This window comes from Myotis daubentonii, chromosome 4 (assembly GCF_963259705.1).
Source record: "Myotis daubentonii chromosome 4, mMyoDau2.1, whole genome shotgun sequence".
Lineage (NCBI taxonomy): Eukaryota > Metazoa > Chordata > Mammalia > Chiroptera > Vespertilionidae > Myotis > Myotis daubentonii.
In genome coordinates, this window is record NC_081843.1 from 42,403,623 (window position 1) to 42,418,116 (window position 14,494).

A 14,494-nucleotide genomic window follows, 5' to 3' on the forward strand; every position below is an offset into this window, starting at 1 on the left:
AGGTTAATTCATGGGAAAGTATTATCTATAAAAATAATGACGACCATGGAGCCCAACTTGTTTTGGGACACTTGGACCAATAGTCTACTTAATTCTAAAAACTCACATGCTCCCTAGACTTTTTTTTTTTTCAATCACTACAGGACTCCTAATTCTAAAAATCCCTTTGAGAGAATGATTTTAATCCTTCCTATGAAAATACAAGGTACCCAAGAGGCTGTCACCAAAACCGGTAACTTGTGGAAGAGGAGAGGTCAAAATACTTGGCTGCTAAGTCAGTGTTAACAGGTGTTTAGCAAGTGAGTGAATTCGTAGTGAGTAACATAACAATCTGAACTTTCAGGCTGCCCTCTGAAACCTCCTCCAAAGCCCTCCAGTTCTTTAACAACTGGAAATAAATTCTTCCAGGTCTACCCGGCCAGAGGCATTTCTCCCTCTAGCAAGGACTGTCTGGAAAAAAGATGTCTGAATTCATTGGGAAACCAACCACCTACGGTTTACTTACTAAACTTGTTACCAAAGGTCCCAGGCCCTGGTCTCCGCCCTCCCGCCCACTCCTCCCCTACGGAGAGCAGGGGCCCTGGTTCTCATTTCTCCAAGCTCCCAGTCCGAGGTATGGGACAGGTGCTCATTAAGTATCCGATTTAGCCATTTCATGGCAAGGAACGAGGGGGAAAAAAACTTTGGAAACCATCTAAAAGCATCGCATGTGTTCACTTAGGCTAATAACCACAAATGGTTGTTTTTTAAAATTAGCCTATCCATCCGAATGAAACCTACAGAACTTGGAAGCCCACATCCACCCGCCGCGGAGCCAGCAGTGTCTGGGCAGAGGGAGCAGCTGGGTCGCAGAGGGACGCAGCCCAGCGGGCTCCCGAGGCCGGGCGGCGCGCGCATGGCAGCGCCGTGTCCGGAGACCCCACTCCCTGGCTTCTGGCTCCCAGACCCGGAGCGGGACAGGGAGGTACGAGGGACGGAACCGCGGCACCAGGACGGCGGGCAGGAGGCGCCCGTTTCCTTGACAACCGCCCCAGGGCGCAGCCCTTCCTCTGGGCCGGGGGAGGGGAGAGAGCGCAGGGACCCCCGTGCGGGGACGGCGGCGGCCCGAGGGGCACCTCCCGGACTCAGCGGCCTCGGCCCGCACCCCGGGGCCCGCGCCTACCGTGTATGCCCGCTCCAGGTCACTCTCCTCGTAGCGAAAGGACGGGATGTAGACCTCCATGGCTGCGCCTGGCGGCCGGCGGACACAGAGCAGGGACGGCTCCCGGCTCCCGGCCGCCGCTCCGCCCCGGCCCGCCGCCCCGCCTCTCTCCCCTGCGCCCGCGGGACCCGAGGCTGCGCGGCGTGGACCCAGGTCCGCCGCGATCCCGCCGCCCGCGCGCTCCGGCCGGGCTGGCGCCGCACCGGGGGACGGGGAGCGGGGGCGCGGGGCTGCGGGCGCCCGGGTTCCAGGCCTAAGGTCTGCGGAGACCGGCTGGGCCCGGAGGAGGCGGGGCCTGAAACCTGCGAGTCTGCAGAGCAGGGTGTGCGCACCTCCGCGCGGGCGCGGGGGTTGGGCCGCGGGCGCTCCCTGCCCTTCGGCGGGAGCTGGATTTGCCATTTGGGAAACATCATCCTGACCAGATTGCAAGACCGCGAGGAATAGAAAAGCATGGAGCTTCTTCATTTTGTGCTGGTTGGTTGAATTTTCATTTTAACTCTCGGCTGGCAATAGCAGCGAACCCTCCAACTTTTACCCAAACTTGTCTGTTGCCCTACGATTCTCGTTCTGAGTTAGCCCAAAAGTCTTCTGGTCACCGAGACAAAACGCTTGGGCTTCTTGCTCCGATTCTAAAATGCTGCCTCACCTAATAACCTGAAAGTATCTAAAAGATGAAGTGATCAGTTACCTTTGTAAACTCCGAGTTTCTTCCTTAGCTTAGAGCACGGAGAATAGAAACTTGGAGGTGACTCGCGGGTCAGAGAAGTGACCTCATCTGCGGAGCTTCTTGAGTTGCAGGCAAACAGCTGCACCTAACTCTGTGCTTGAAGCCAGGGGGCCTTTCACCTAGGAAAGCTCTGAAGTTTGTGATGAGACCCTAAGCCCTGGAAAAGAGAACAGCCGGGCCCTTTGATTTAAGAGCCTGCATGACGTGGACCCTGCAAAGCCTTCTACGTTCGCCTCATCTGAAGACCCACCTACTCACCCACTCGCTTGCAATTTGTGTCTGCCTCTCAGAACTCCATGCCTCAGCAAAGCTGTGCCCTGGACCAGACCTCCTCTCCTCTTTTCTTCTACTGGCCCGCTTGCAACCAAATAGCTCCATGGACTCCATGCTGTCTGAGTCTGGAGCCCATATTGTAGAGTTCCTTATCCTCTGGTGGCTATCACACTGTATTGTGTGATTTATTTATCTCCCTCACCCACTAAATTTTGGGGAAAGTACCCTTAAAACACACACACACACCACGTTATTCCCTGCTTGCCATATTGCCTGGCACATTTTTCTTTTTAAAAAAATATATTTTATTGATTTTTTACAGAGAAGAAGGGAGAGGGATAGAGTTAGAAACATCGATGAGAAAGAAACATCCATCAGCTGCCTCCTGCACACACCCCCTTCCCCCACTAGGGATGTGCCCACAATCAAGGCACATGCCCTTGACCAGAATCGAACCTGGGACCCTTCAGTCCGCAGGACGATGCCCTATCCACTGAGCCAAACTGGTTAGGGCCTGGCACATTTTTCTTGAAAGCTTTATATAAACATTTGAGGCCCAATACACGAAATTTGTTCAATTGTAGGCCTTCCTTCCCCCGGCTGCCAGCACCGGCTTCCCTCTGGCACCCGGGACCCGGGCTTCCCTCCCAGCCCCGGCTTCCTCTGGAAGGATGTCTGGTCTAATTAGCATATTACACTTTTATCATTATAAATTTAAATACTCATCTCTACAAAACCAATGGAATGCAGCAGGTATTTTACTATGCCATTGCATACCATGTCTCATTGAAAACTCCTGACAATTCCACAAGGAAGTGTTATGTGCAATAAGATTTATATGGACTAAGAAGTAGTGTTTCTGTTTTTTTATTTTTAAAAATAATGGCTCCTGATGGCAGAAGGCCCAAAAAGAATTTCAAGATTGGTTGAAACTAGAGGCCCAAGGCACGAAATTCATGCAAGGGGCTCAGCTCAGCCCCCACCGCCCCACCACAGCTGCCTCGGACCCTGGCTCCTGCTGCCACTGTCACTGCTTCATCCTGAAGGTCATCCGGTAGGACATCTGGTCTAACTAACATATTACGCTTTTATTATCATAGAGCCGGAAGGATGTCCGGTCTATGCTAATTAGACTGGACAGCCAAACGATCTTCCGGACGTCATTCCAGACATCCTTCCAGATGAAGCTGCCACAGCAGGGGCCGAGCAGAGGCGGTTAGGGGTGATCAGGCAGGCAGGCAGAGTGGTTAGGGGTGATCAGGCAGGTAGGGGAGTGGTTAGGGGTGATCAGGCAGGCAGGCAGGTGAGCGATTAGGAGCCAGCAGTCCTGGACTGTGAGCGGGATGTCCAACTGCCAGTTTAGGCCCGATCCCGCAGGCAGTTGGACATCCCCCAAGGGGTCCCGCATTGTGAGGGGGTGCAGGCCGGGCTGAGGGAACCCCCCCCCATGCAGGAATTTTGTGCATGGGGCCTCTAGTCCTATCTAATAATAGACAAAGATTGAAATTGACCATACCTTCACTACGCCTCCCATTGGCTAATCAGCGAGATATGCAAATTAACCGCCAACAAAGATGGCGGTTAATTTACATACATAGGCGTGAAGGGTGGAGCAAAGACTGAAGGCGGCTCCAGCCGCCGGAGCTGTGAGAGGCTTGAAGGCGCCTCCGGGCAGAGCGAAGTCCTGAGTCCCGGGTGCAGGAGGAAAACCGGTGCCGGCAGCTAGGGGAAGGGAAGGCCTATTGCACGAATCTTTTCGTGCAACAGGCCTCTAGTAGATAATAAAAGCCCAATATGCAAACTGTCCCCTCGGGCAGTCGGAGTTCAATGGAGATTTTGACCAGGAGTTCAACTGCTTGCTATGATGTGCGCTAACCACTAGGGGGCGGCACGAAACATGGCAGGCATTGGTGATGCGGTGCTGGCAGCGGGTGGCAGTGGAGGCCCTGCCAGTCCCAATGGGCCCCTATGAGAGTGGGATCACGGCGGGATGGTGGAGCAGGTAAGCAAGTGGCACCAGGTCAAGGCAGGTGCGAGCAGGGCCAATCACCCCGCCGATTGCCCTGCAGATGGCGACCAGCGGTGGTGGCAGTGGGGGGGCAGGGCTGCTGCTCAGCCGCCCAGCGCTGAGGGAGCTGGGTGGGGGACCCTGCCCTGATCGATTGCCCTGTAGGAGGGATGGTGGAGCAGGTGAGGGGGCAGTGCCAGGCCAAGGCAGGGTGCCAGGTGGGGCTGTGGGGCTGCGAGGCTGAGGCACAAGCTGGATCTGCGAGGCTGGAGGCCCAATCTCCACAGGCCACCCTGAGGGACCCCACCCCTGCACGAATTCGTACACCGGGCCTCTAGTGTAATCATAAAATCCTTGGGCTATAGCTTGCTGGTCAATCTTTTAAGATGCTTTCTACACCATCCTTCCAAAGCAGTCTGCTAGTAGCCTGGCACATCTGTTTTTGTCTGGTGTGGTTTACTTATTGACCAGCTGGGTTAAAGAGGCAGAGATGTGTGGGTCCATGAAGATCTGACAGATGGTCCAAATGAAAGCTATATGCTATATTCTAATAGCTATATATAATTAATTTGCCTTGCTGAAAATATATACAAGCCTTCTCAATACATGGGTGTTCTTGAGGGTCTATCTGTTCATCCACATTAATAAAAATATGTGGCAAGTACAGACTTAAGACACTGAATAGTTAGTATTTGTTAATAAAAGCAAAAAATTTACATAAGCAAAATAATAAAATTCTGCTGGAATCTGGGTATACAAATCTTACACTAAAAATACCACATTTACCTCACATTGGGTAGAATTATATTTCAGCTAATTTAATGATAAACTGCTTTAAATATCAACTTATGTTAGAAATTTTGACCATAATCTACCTAGAATGTATTGTAATACTCAAAATTCAATTATGAAACCAACACATCATAACCAAATAAGACTTATCTTGGCAACATAAAGAAGGTTAAACATTAGGAAATCTGTTGATGTATTTCTCAATATTGTCAAATTAGAAAATAAAATGAATATCCCAACAGTTACTATAAAGTTAATAAATCAGTAAACCTCTTACTAATTCTTAATAGGTTAGAATTAGCAAGACACTTCTTTAATTTGATAAAGATTAACTACCGTAACACCACAGCAAATATGGGATGGGTATAGGGTGGAGCGGGTCAATGGGAGAAAAAGAGGGACATCTGTAATACTTTCAACAATAAAGATAAATTTGAAAGAATATCCCATTTACTATCATATGAGGAAGCATCATCGTAATGTCAATAACTTTGACAAAATGTATTAGTATAAGTTTCATAGGTTGCCAGATATTAAAATCAACATATATAATCAATAGATTTCACATATAATAGCTCTCTTACACACCAACATTGACCAATTAGAAAAATAACATGGAAAACCAAAAGATTTCATTAATAACAGCATTAAAAACTTAGAATGTCTAAGAATAAACTTAACAGTAAATGCGCAAGAACAATATGAAAAAAAACTAAAGAAAACTTTATTAAAGGACATAAAAGAAGATCTGAAAGTAGTTATATCATGTTTCTGGATGGGAAGAATCAATACTTTAAAGATGTAAGCTTTCATCAAAATGACTTACGAAGTTAATACAATCAAGGCTCTAACAAGCTAAGAAAACTGACAAACTGGTTCTAATATTCATTTGAAAAATGAATAACCAAGGCAAGTTGGAACAAAAAGAAAATGAATGAGAGAATAAGTTAATCTACAGGACATCAAAACACACTATAAAACCAGAGTAATTAAACCTTGTGTGATCTTGGAGCAGAATTCAACAATGATCAAGGGTACCAAATAGTCCAGAACCAGATCTCTGGATATATGGAAAAATGGTATGAAATAACAATAATATTTCAAACCTGTGGGGGGGGAGTGGGGGGTAAGCTATTCAATAAATAGTATTTAAATAGTTTTAATAAATGTTTAAATAGGAAAGTTTTAATAAATCTTAAAAGTAGTTTAAATAAATGGTATATTAAATAGTGTATGCATAACTGACTACCCAATTGGGAGAAAATAAAATAGGTTTTTAAATGAATTCCATATATAGTAAAAAGCTCTATGAAAAAAACACAAAGTTATAAAACTCTAAGGTAGACAATATACAAAATGTCAAAGACATTAAGGGAAAGATTATATTTTAGACTAGATAAAAATTTAAAATTATTGTAAACCAAATACCACAAAGTTTAAAAACTTTCAATAAACTAAGAAAAATATTTACTATATGTGTAACAAAGGATTAATGTATATTTCATCTGGAAAGAACAACTACATAAATTTAACGGCACATTAGGAAATGGACACAGTGTGAATAGACAATTTACAGAAGAATTTAAATGGACCAAAAAAATATGTATTAGTTATCTATTGCCACATTACTCCCAAACTTAGCTGCTTACAGCGTAAATACTTATCATCCTTTACAGTTTCTGTGGGTCAGGAATCTGGGAGCAGCTCAGGTTACAGTGACGATGCCCACCAAGGCTGCAGTCATCGCCACACTCTACTGGGCTGCAGGATGCACACAAGGTGGTCCACTCCCATGCCTGGCAAGTTCATGTTGATTGTCAGCAGAAGGCCTTAATTCCTAGCCACTTTGACCCTCCATGGGGCAGCTAAAATGTCCTGAAGACATCAAGCCTGGCTTCCCCCAAAGCAAGATCCAAAAGAGCTCAGGGCAGAAGTGGCAAGACTTTTTATCACCTACCCTCAGAAGACATACTTCATCATTTCTGGTTATAACAGGTTAGCACTATTCAATATGGGAGGGAATTACACAATGGCTTAAGTCTCAGGAGACAATAATTAATTGGGACCATCAGAGGGTAGCCAGCATATAACCATGAGCAGCGATGCTTGCTCAAATCCAGCAGTAGTCAAAGAAATGCAAATTAAAATAATGAGGTATCATTTTTTTCAACTTTTAGATAGGCAAGAATTTCAAAGATTATTCCAGTGTTGGCAAAGAAGTGAGGAAATGAGTACTACTGGTAAGATGGTAAAAACTAGGGCAGCCTTTTTAAATGACAAATTAACAATAACTATTAATTTCACAGGCACACATTCAGTCCAGAAATCTCACTTCTAGAAGTAGCTCCATATGTTTAGGGCAGGAAAGGTATGTATAAGTATACTGCATTGTTTATGATGACAAAAAATTGGAAACAAATTATATTATGGGTAAAAATATGGTGATGTATCTGTACTATGAATACCATGTTGCAGTCTAAAAACCTGACAAGATTTCTGGGTTAAGATAGCAAACTGAACGTACATAACTAATTTCACTCCTTTTTCCAGCCCCAGTAAAACTATATGGAATTTTTCCTGTTTCCTTTTTTTCTTTAACCCATAGAGATAGGAAAAACAGGAGAGAACAGCAACAATATTTTTGTAAGCTAGAGAACAGATGGATGAGAAGTAACTTTTACCAAACCAGAAAAGGCTAAATTTAAGCCAGCAGTGGAAAGCTAAACGTCAACCTGATTTACACAGTACAACACCCCGAAGACTCAGAGACAGTACCTCTAGAAAGCGATGTAGTTAGCTAAAATAAGGCTCAGTGAAAACTAAGAATCAGGAAGATCCCTTAATCCCTTCCTCCCACTCTGTATAATTCTGGAGGACATATCTGAGAAAGGGGAAAGAGTCTTTGCATTGGAAGTTGACTGCCCCAGCCGAGGACATGGAAACTTACCAGAAAATAGTTGGAATCGGGGGTAAGTGACCATATACATATCCAATGACCAATGCTGGAACCTTGTAGAGGCTGGCAGCCACAACTGTACCTTCCAGACAGGAAACAGGAGAAGTATTCTCTGGGAAATATGACCAGCCCAAGAGGAAAAATCTAGAGAGAACAACCCTGGAAATTCCCTACAAACAGCCCAATGAGATCACTCTTCAGTGACACTCAAATCTGGAAGGCCCATGTCTACACCCAGAGCTTCTAATCAGCTTTCAATTCCCACTGTTAATCATGAGGACACATCCAAAGATTAACATATATCTCAGGAAGGCATCTGACATGGAAGAAAGACCAACGTGGAAAAAAATTTTTTGAGGAAACAAACAGGGAGAAAAAAACTTTGAAAAGTAAACTATTAATAATATCCTCAGAGAGAGAGAGAGAGGAAGACACTGCATTTATAAAACAACAGGGAGAGACGGAAGATGGCGGCGATATAGGCAGACATGTCCCAGGTCGTGTCCCGGAGCAAATGGAGTGAGCAGCTGAAACTAATAACACCCACCCCGAATTGGCGAAATTACTCAGCTGGTGAGATGGTTTGCAGCCGGGAAGGGGAGAGCTCCCCTGGAAAGCAGATCCAAGCAACAGCAGCCTCCTGAGCACCACACCCTCTGTCTGAGGAACAGCAGCTGTACATGAAGCCTCCCCCCACCAGCCAGAAGAGCCACCACAGCTGTGAACAGCACCCACCAGAGGAGCTGCTGCCAACTGAAGAGCAGCTGCTACTGCAACCGCCCGAGGAGCAACCACAGCCCAAGGAGCCACTGCCACCCAGGGAGCAGCCACTGAACGACTCAACGTCTAGATATGTCAGTGAGATCAAACATGGGTAGACAAAGAAACCCCCAAAGGAAAGAGAAGGAGGACTCTCCAGAAAAGCAGCTAAGTAATACAGAGGCATGCAACATGACAGAAAAAGAATTCAGAATAAGGGTCCTAGAGTGCATAAACCGGATGGAGGAAAAACAACAGGAAGCTGCCCTGGGTGGTGTGTTCAATGGTTAGAGAGTTGACCCGGGCACTGAAGGATCTCGGTTCTATATCCTGGTGAAGGGCATGTACCTGGATTGTAGGTTCCAACCATGGCCCCGGTCAGGACGCATGCAGGAGGCAACACAATCAATGTGTCTCTCTTATATTGATGTCTCTCTCCCCCTCCTCTCTCCCTCTCTCCACTTTCTCTAAAAATCCACGGAAAAAATATCCTCAGGTGAGAATTTAAAACAAACAAACAAACAAACAAACAAACAGAAACAATAAGCCGGACTAGTGTGGCTCAGTGGTTGAGAGTTGATCTATGAACCAGGAGGTCACAGTTTGATTCCTGGTCAGGGCACATGCCCGGGTTCCAGACTCAATCCCCGGTGTGGAGCATACAGGTGGCAGGTGATCAATGATTCTCATCATTGATGTTTCTTCTCTCTCTCCTCCCTTCCTCTCTGAAATCAATAAGAATATAATTTTTAAAAAGATAAAATAAGAAGCTATTTAAAAATAGAAACAATCAGAAAACAAAGTACACTCAGAAAATAGAACCAAATGACAGAGATGGAAAACAGCAAAGAAAAACTAAGAGCAGCAGTCCAGGACATCCACTATCCAAATTAAAAAAAAAAAAAAAAAAAAAAAAAAAAGGGCGGGGGAGGGAGGGAACTTCCAGAAAGAAAAGACAGAGAATACAGAGGGAGGAAATCATGAGTGAACGAACTCGATTTCCAGAACTGAATGTCATGTTTCCAGACTGAAGCACCCACCAGGATGAAAGCAGATGTACACTTCAGCAAATCTCTGTGGGACTTCAGAACACGGATTAAAGATCCTACAGTCTGTGAGGATGGAAGAACAGGCCATATAAAAAAGACCAGAATGGCTTTGGAATTCTCATCAGTGACACTGGAAGCTAGAAGGCAATAGAGCAATGTCTTCAAAATTCTAGAGAAAATGTTTTTCAATACATGCTCAGCTAAATTACCTATCAAGGACTAAGGTAAAATAGTCCCAAAAGTATGGTTTCCATGTAACCATTTTCAGGACTCAGTGTATCCACCAAAATGAGGGCATAGATCAAGAAAGAAGGAAACATGGGATGGAGAGAACAGGAGACACGACTCAGGGGAGAAGCAAAGGTAAGCGTCAGGATCATCATACAGTTCTAAAAAATAAAGCTTATTTTTCTTAAACAATGAAGAAAATCATGATTAAATAACACAACTTTCAGTGGTGAACAATATTTGTAAAGGTATAATAATGGAAATATTGAATACTGAATTAACTAAAAATTATAACAACTACATTGGAAGGGGTGTGTGTGGGAAAGAGACAAATGGCAAAGAACTCAATGCTCAACGTCATACAAAAAGACAAGTAGACGATGTCTAAGATGGATTTAAAAAATGCCAATATATGCATTTTTTTATATTTAGAAATGTGAAGGTTTATAAATGGCAAAATAGCTAAGGGTAACGAGTTTATCTTTGAGAAAAAGGACTGGGGAAAGTGGGTACACGTGAGGCCTAGAACCACTGTATTTTGTTACTTAGCTTTCCGATGCTAGTTTAGTTTTCAAAGTATGCGTATGTATTCATTTGCTGAAATAGATATTAATTTAAAAATCAGAAAACTGAAGTTAATCTTTATTTTACTGATATGACAAAGCTTTCGATACTTTGGCAAATCAAAAAGTAAATTTAAGGAATGCGAAGAAATAACTGTAGTGTCAGTACTGAACAGCCCTAGACAGCTGTTTGCCATATTGAAGTTATTTTTAAAAAGTGCCAATACACTAACAATTCATGTCATTTCTGAAACAGGTTTCCTCCTTTGACCACTCACTATTCCCTCAAATTCCCTCATAACCATGTCTATATACCCCAATGTATGCCTGTCACCTCTCTTGTCTTCATCTTTAGATTTTTAAACTGTTTCAAAATCCCTCCCCCCGCCCCCTCCCCCGACCTTCTCGCACACCCACTAACAATCCCTAATCTTAAATGAATCCAACAATCTGTTTTAGTCCTGCTTTCTCATGGCTGAAAAAATAGATACTTTCTTTGGTTGGCTTATTGTAAATCCATGATTTTCAAACTCATTTGAAAGTCAGTACTGATCAGTTCTCTTACTCATCAACTGCTTTCTTACCATGCACCATTGTTCTTGGGCCTCCCATCTAATTTTGCTTTCCTTCCGATATCACTCCCTGATGATGGCTTAATTTCCGATTTCACCAAGAAAATAACAGCATTCGGGCTTTATTTCCAAATGCACTCATCCTTCCCTTTCCTTTTGTTCAAAGCAAGAAAACATCCCTACTTCTTTCTGAGACTTTAGACATCTACCTGACTTCTTCACCTCGATTCTCCCCGTACCCAGAGTTTACCCATTAGCATTACCCAGAGTTTTGTCCTCAACAGGTTGATCTCATTCCATTTGTTCTCTGAGGATGTCTTCATTAACAATTATGGTTTTAAGGAACAGAATAAGTTCACATTTCTAAGTTGATGATAGAATACCTAGTCCTGACTTGTTTTCACGTTGGATGTCCAAATGTACCTCAAAAACAACATAAAGAACATCTTTCCCCAAACCTGTACCTCCTGTGTTATGTCAGTTAATCAAAGCATCAGTATCCTTAGTCACTAAAGCCAGAAATCATCCTAGACATCTTTCTTATTCTTCCCTGATACCTGATCCATTACTTTAGTGCCTGACACATAGTAGGGACTGAACAAATATTTACTGAATGAGTGAGCAACATTTACCCATTTTTATTTCCATTTTCCTAGATTTTCTCCTTCCACAGCAGTCAGGTCCTTACCATCACTTGGCTGGATGAATGCCACTCCGTCAGCCATTGTCATTTTCCATGTTTTTTCTTCACTGATTACCATTTCCCTTAGTTTACAGCATATTCAAGAAAATAAATTTATTTCTCTAAGCAATTGTCACATTTCTATCTCACCTTTCTTTCCTCTCTCCCCAGGCTTCTTTTAAGGTCTATAGCTCATTTCTTGACAAGACTAATTTAACTAGAGTATCTTTATAGTGGGGTGAGTTCTAAACTATTGTTGGGGATTTTGACTACAAGCATTCCTCCCCTCCACCTCTGATCCTCAAACCTCAAGGGCTCCAAGAGCAGATCTCAGGGCAATCTGTTCTGAGAGGAAACCCTTCTGGTAAGCCCATTGAGACTCTAGTCAAGAACACACCCATTGTTTTGAAGAAGCCCTAAGGCCTGGGAAATAATAAAAATACAGGTAAACACTGAATGCATAATAGCTAGTATTTATCAAGCACTTGCTGTTGCTGAGAAATTCACATCAATTATCTTAAGCCCCTTAAAGAGCACCTGAACAGGTACTATTACTTATTACTTCCCATTTTACAGAAAACTAAATTTTAGAGAAAAATAACATGCTCCAAGTCAATAATGTAGATTCTTGAGCCAGCGTTCAAACTGGAAGTCTAAATGCCTAACTATTCTTAATCATTCCATTACATTCTCTTGGCTGTACCACACCAGGCTCTACAAGAAATAACAAGGACATAGTCATTCCCCAAGAAGCATGCAGACTAGTCAAGGCAGTAAGACCAAACTAGAGCTCGCAGGCTCACTCAGCTCGCAGGCTCACTCACACTTTGTACCTTTGAGATTATACTTGTGGATATCTGTCGTGTTATAGTTGTTTGTTTGTTTGTTTTTTATCGTCCTGAGACTGCTTTATTTCACTTAGCATAGTGTCCTCAAGGGTCATGCAGGTTGGAACATGGGCCAGAATGCCCTTCCTTTTTAAGGAAGGCAGGCTCACTTCAGCGTGCTATGGTTATATACTGGTGGGTTGATTGATTAATCACGGGGTGTAATTAAGTAATTAAGAGCCTCTGGGAGCCCCCAGGTGCCCACCCTTGAGGTTTTTGCAAAATCAGCTGTGCCAGAGCCTCTACTCTTCCCCAGGGATGAAGCTGACAGCCTGGGCTCCTCATAGGCCCCCCACAGCCAACCCCCAGCCCCCTGCTGCCAGGCTGCTCCTTGTTGTTGTTTTTTAATTACTTAATCACACCCCGCGATTAATCAATCAACCCACCAGTATATAACCATAGCACGCTACAGTGAGCCTGCGAGCTGGGTGGGCCTGCGAGCTGCGAGCTGGAAGGTGGGCCGGGTGGGAGCTGGGAGCTGGAAGGTGGGCCCTCCCTGGTTAGGAGACTAAAAAGGATATACAGAGATGTGGACGTAAGAGCAAGACAGGAACTGTAGTTTGAGACAAGATTCTGGATAATTTGGACTTTATTTGTAGTCTCTAGGGATCTACTTAAGATTTGTGTGCACAGCATTGTAATACAACTTCTTTGGGAAGATCATTTCAGTAGCAGGTTGTAGGACTGGCACCGTAGGGAGTCTGAAAGAATGTGTATTTATTTCATAGGAGACTTAAGATAGTTCTGAAACATGGTCACAAGTTCTTGACCCTGAGAGAGAAACTGTAGATATGAGAAGGGAATAGATTTCAGAAACAGAATCAACTCAAGTTGGTCTTGGCAAAATAATTATACCTAAGCAATGTAACTGAAAATCTAAGTATTTATGTCTCAGTGACTAGAGCCTGAGTAACATTTTTCACTGAAATTTAGAAACTAACTTTGGTTGACAGGCTTACTGTCATGCATGTGCACACATTTATGTACACATACACCACACATATACACATATATAGTAAGAACATTTGAAATACAGATCTAGGAATGAAAATATAAGTTAAGGAGACCAAGATGGTGGTGTAGGGTGTAGACCTGTGCGTGCTGCCTCCTACAACATCATTAAAACTACCAACTATAAGAGAAACAACCACCATTCAGAACCATGGGGATGTTGGCACAGTGGAAGTTCTACAAATGGAAGGAAAGAAAGAAGCGAAGTGAGACTGAGTAGGAGCTACAGAGGTGCCAAGAACAGAGGTACAGAATCGCGCGCCAGGCGGGCTGCAACTGGATGCGTGGTTTTTTTCAATCGGAAGGGGTTACAAACTGTTGAATTCACTGGGCTTGTCCGGTCGGGTCTCTGAGGCCCCAGAACCTACGGGGAGAGGTGGCACGGCCTTGTAGTGGTTGGAAAGCGAGGGAGGCTCTGTCACGCAGCTGCTCACTGGCACTAGGGGACGCGAAGTCCCGGAGTCCCAGAGAAGCGAGGAGCCCCGGAAAAGCCATTGCTATTTGCTCTGCCCTGGTGACTCCCCGAGACCCCACCCTACTCAATTTACATCCCCATCCAAGCCTTGACAGTGGCACAAAAAGACCCACCTGTGCTTTTGAAGCATAACCCAACAAATTGCAGACTTCAACTCCTCGCACCCATAAGAGACACACTCAAGAAGCAGACCCAGGAGAACCAAGATGGTGGCGTAAGTTACAGACCTGTGCATGCTGCCTCCCACAACAACATCGAAACTACCAACTATAGGACAAAAAGCTATCATTTGGAACCATGGGAAAGCTGGC

At 44.4% G+C, this 14,494-nt stretch overlaps 1 protein-coding gene across 12 annotated transcripts in view; it reads right to left on the bottom strand.

Annotated features, from left to right (window-relative positions):
• Positions 1–1,624, bottom strand: part of SNX24 (sorting nexin 24) — a 133,891-nt gene extending 132,267 nt beyond the window's left edge. For 2 of the 12 annotated variants that reach the window (XR_009452586.1, XM_059693772.1), the window contains exon 1: positions 1,163–1,510. Coding sequence is in view for 9 of the 12 variants with exons in the window: in XM_059693772.1 (XP_059549755.1) it covers positions 1,163–1,222 (60 nt within the window). In the remaining 3 variants the exon portion in view is untranslated. Of the gene's footprint in view, positions 1–1,162 lie in introns of all 12 variants that reach the window. The other 10 variants (XM_059693777.1, XM_059693776.1, XM_059693773.1 and 7 more) reach the window with 8 other exon arrangements.
• Between the last annotated feature and the right edge of the window lie 12,870 nt (positions 1,625–14,494).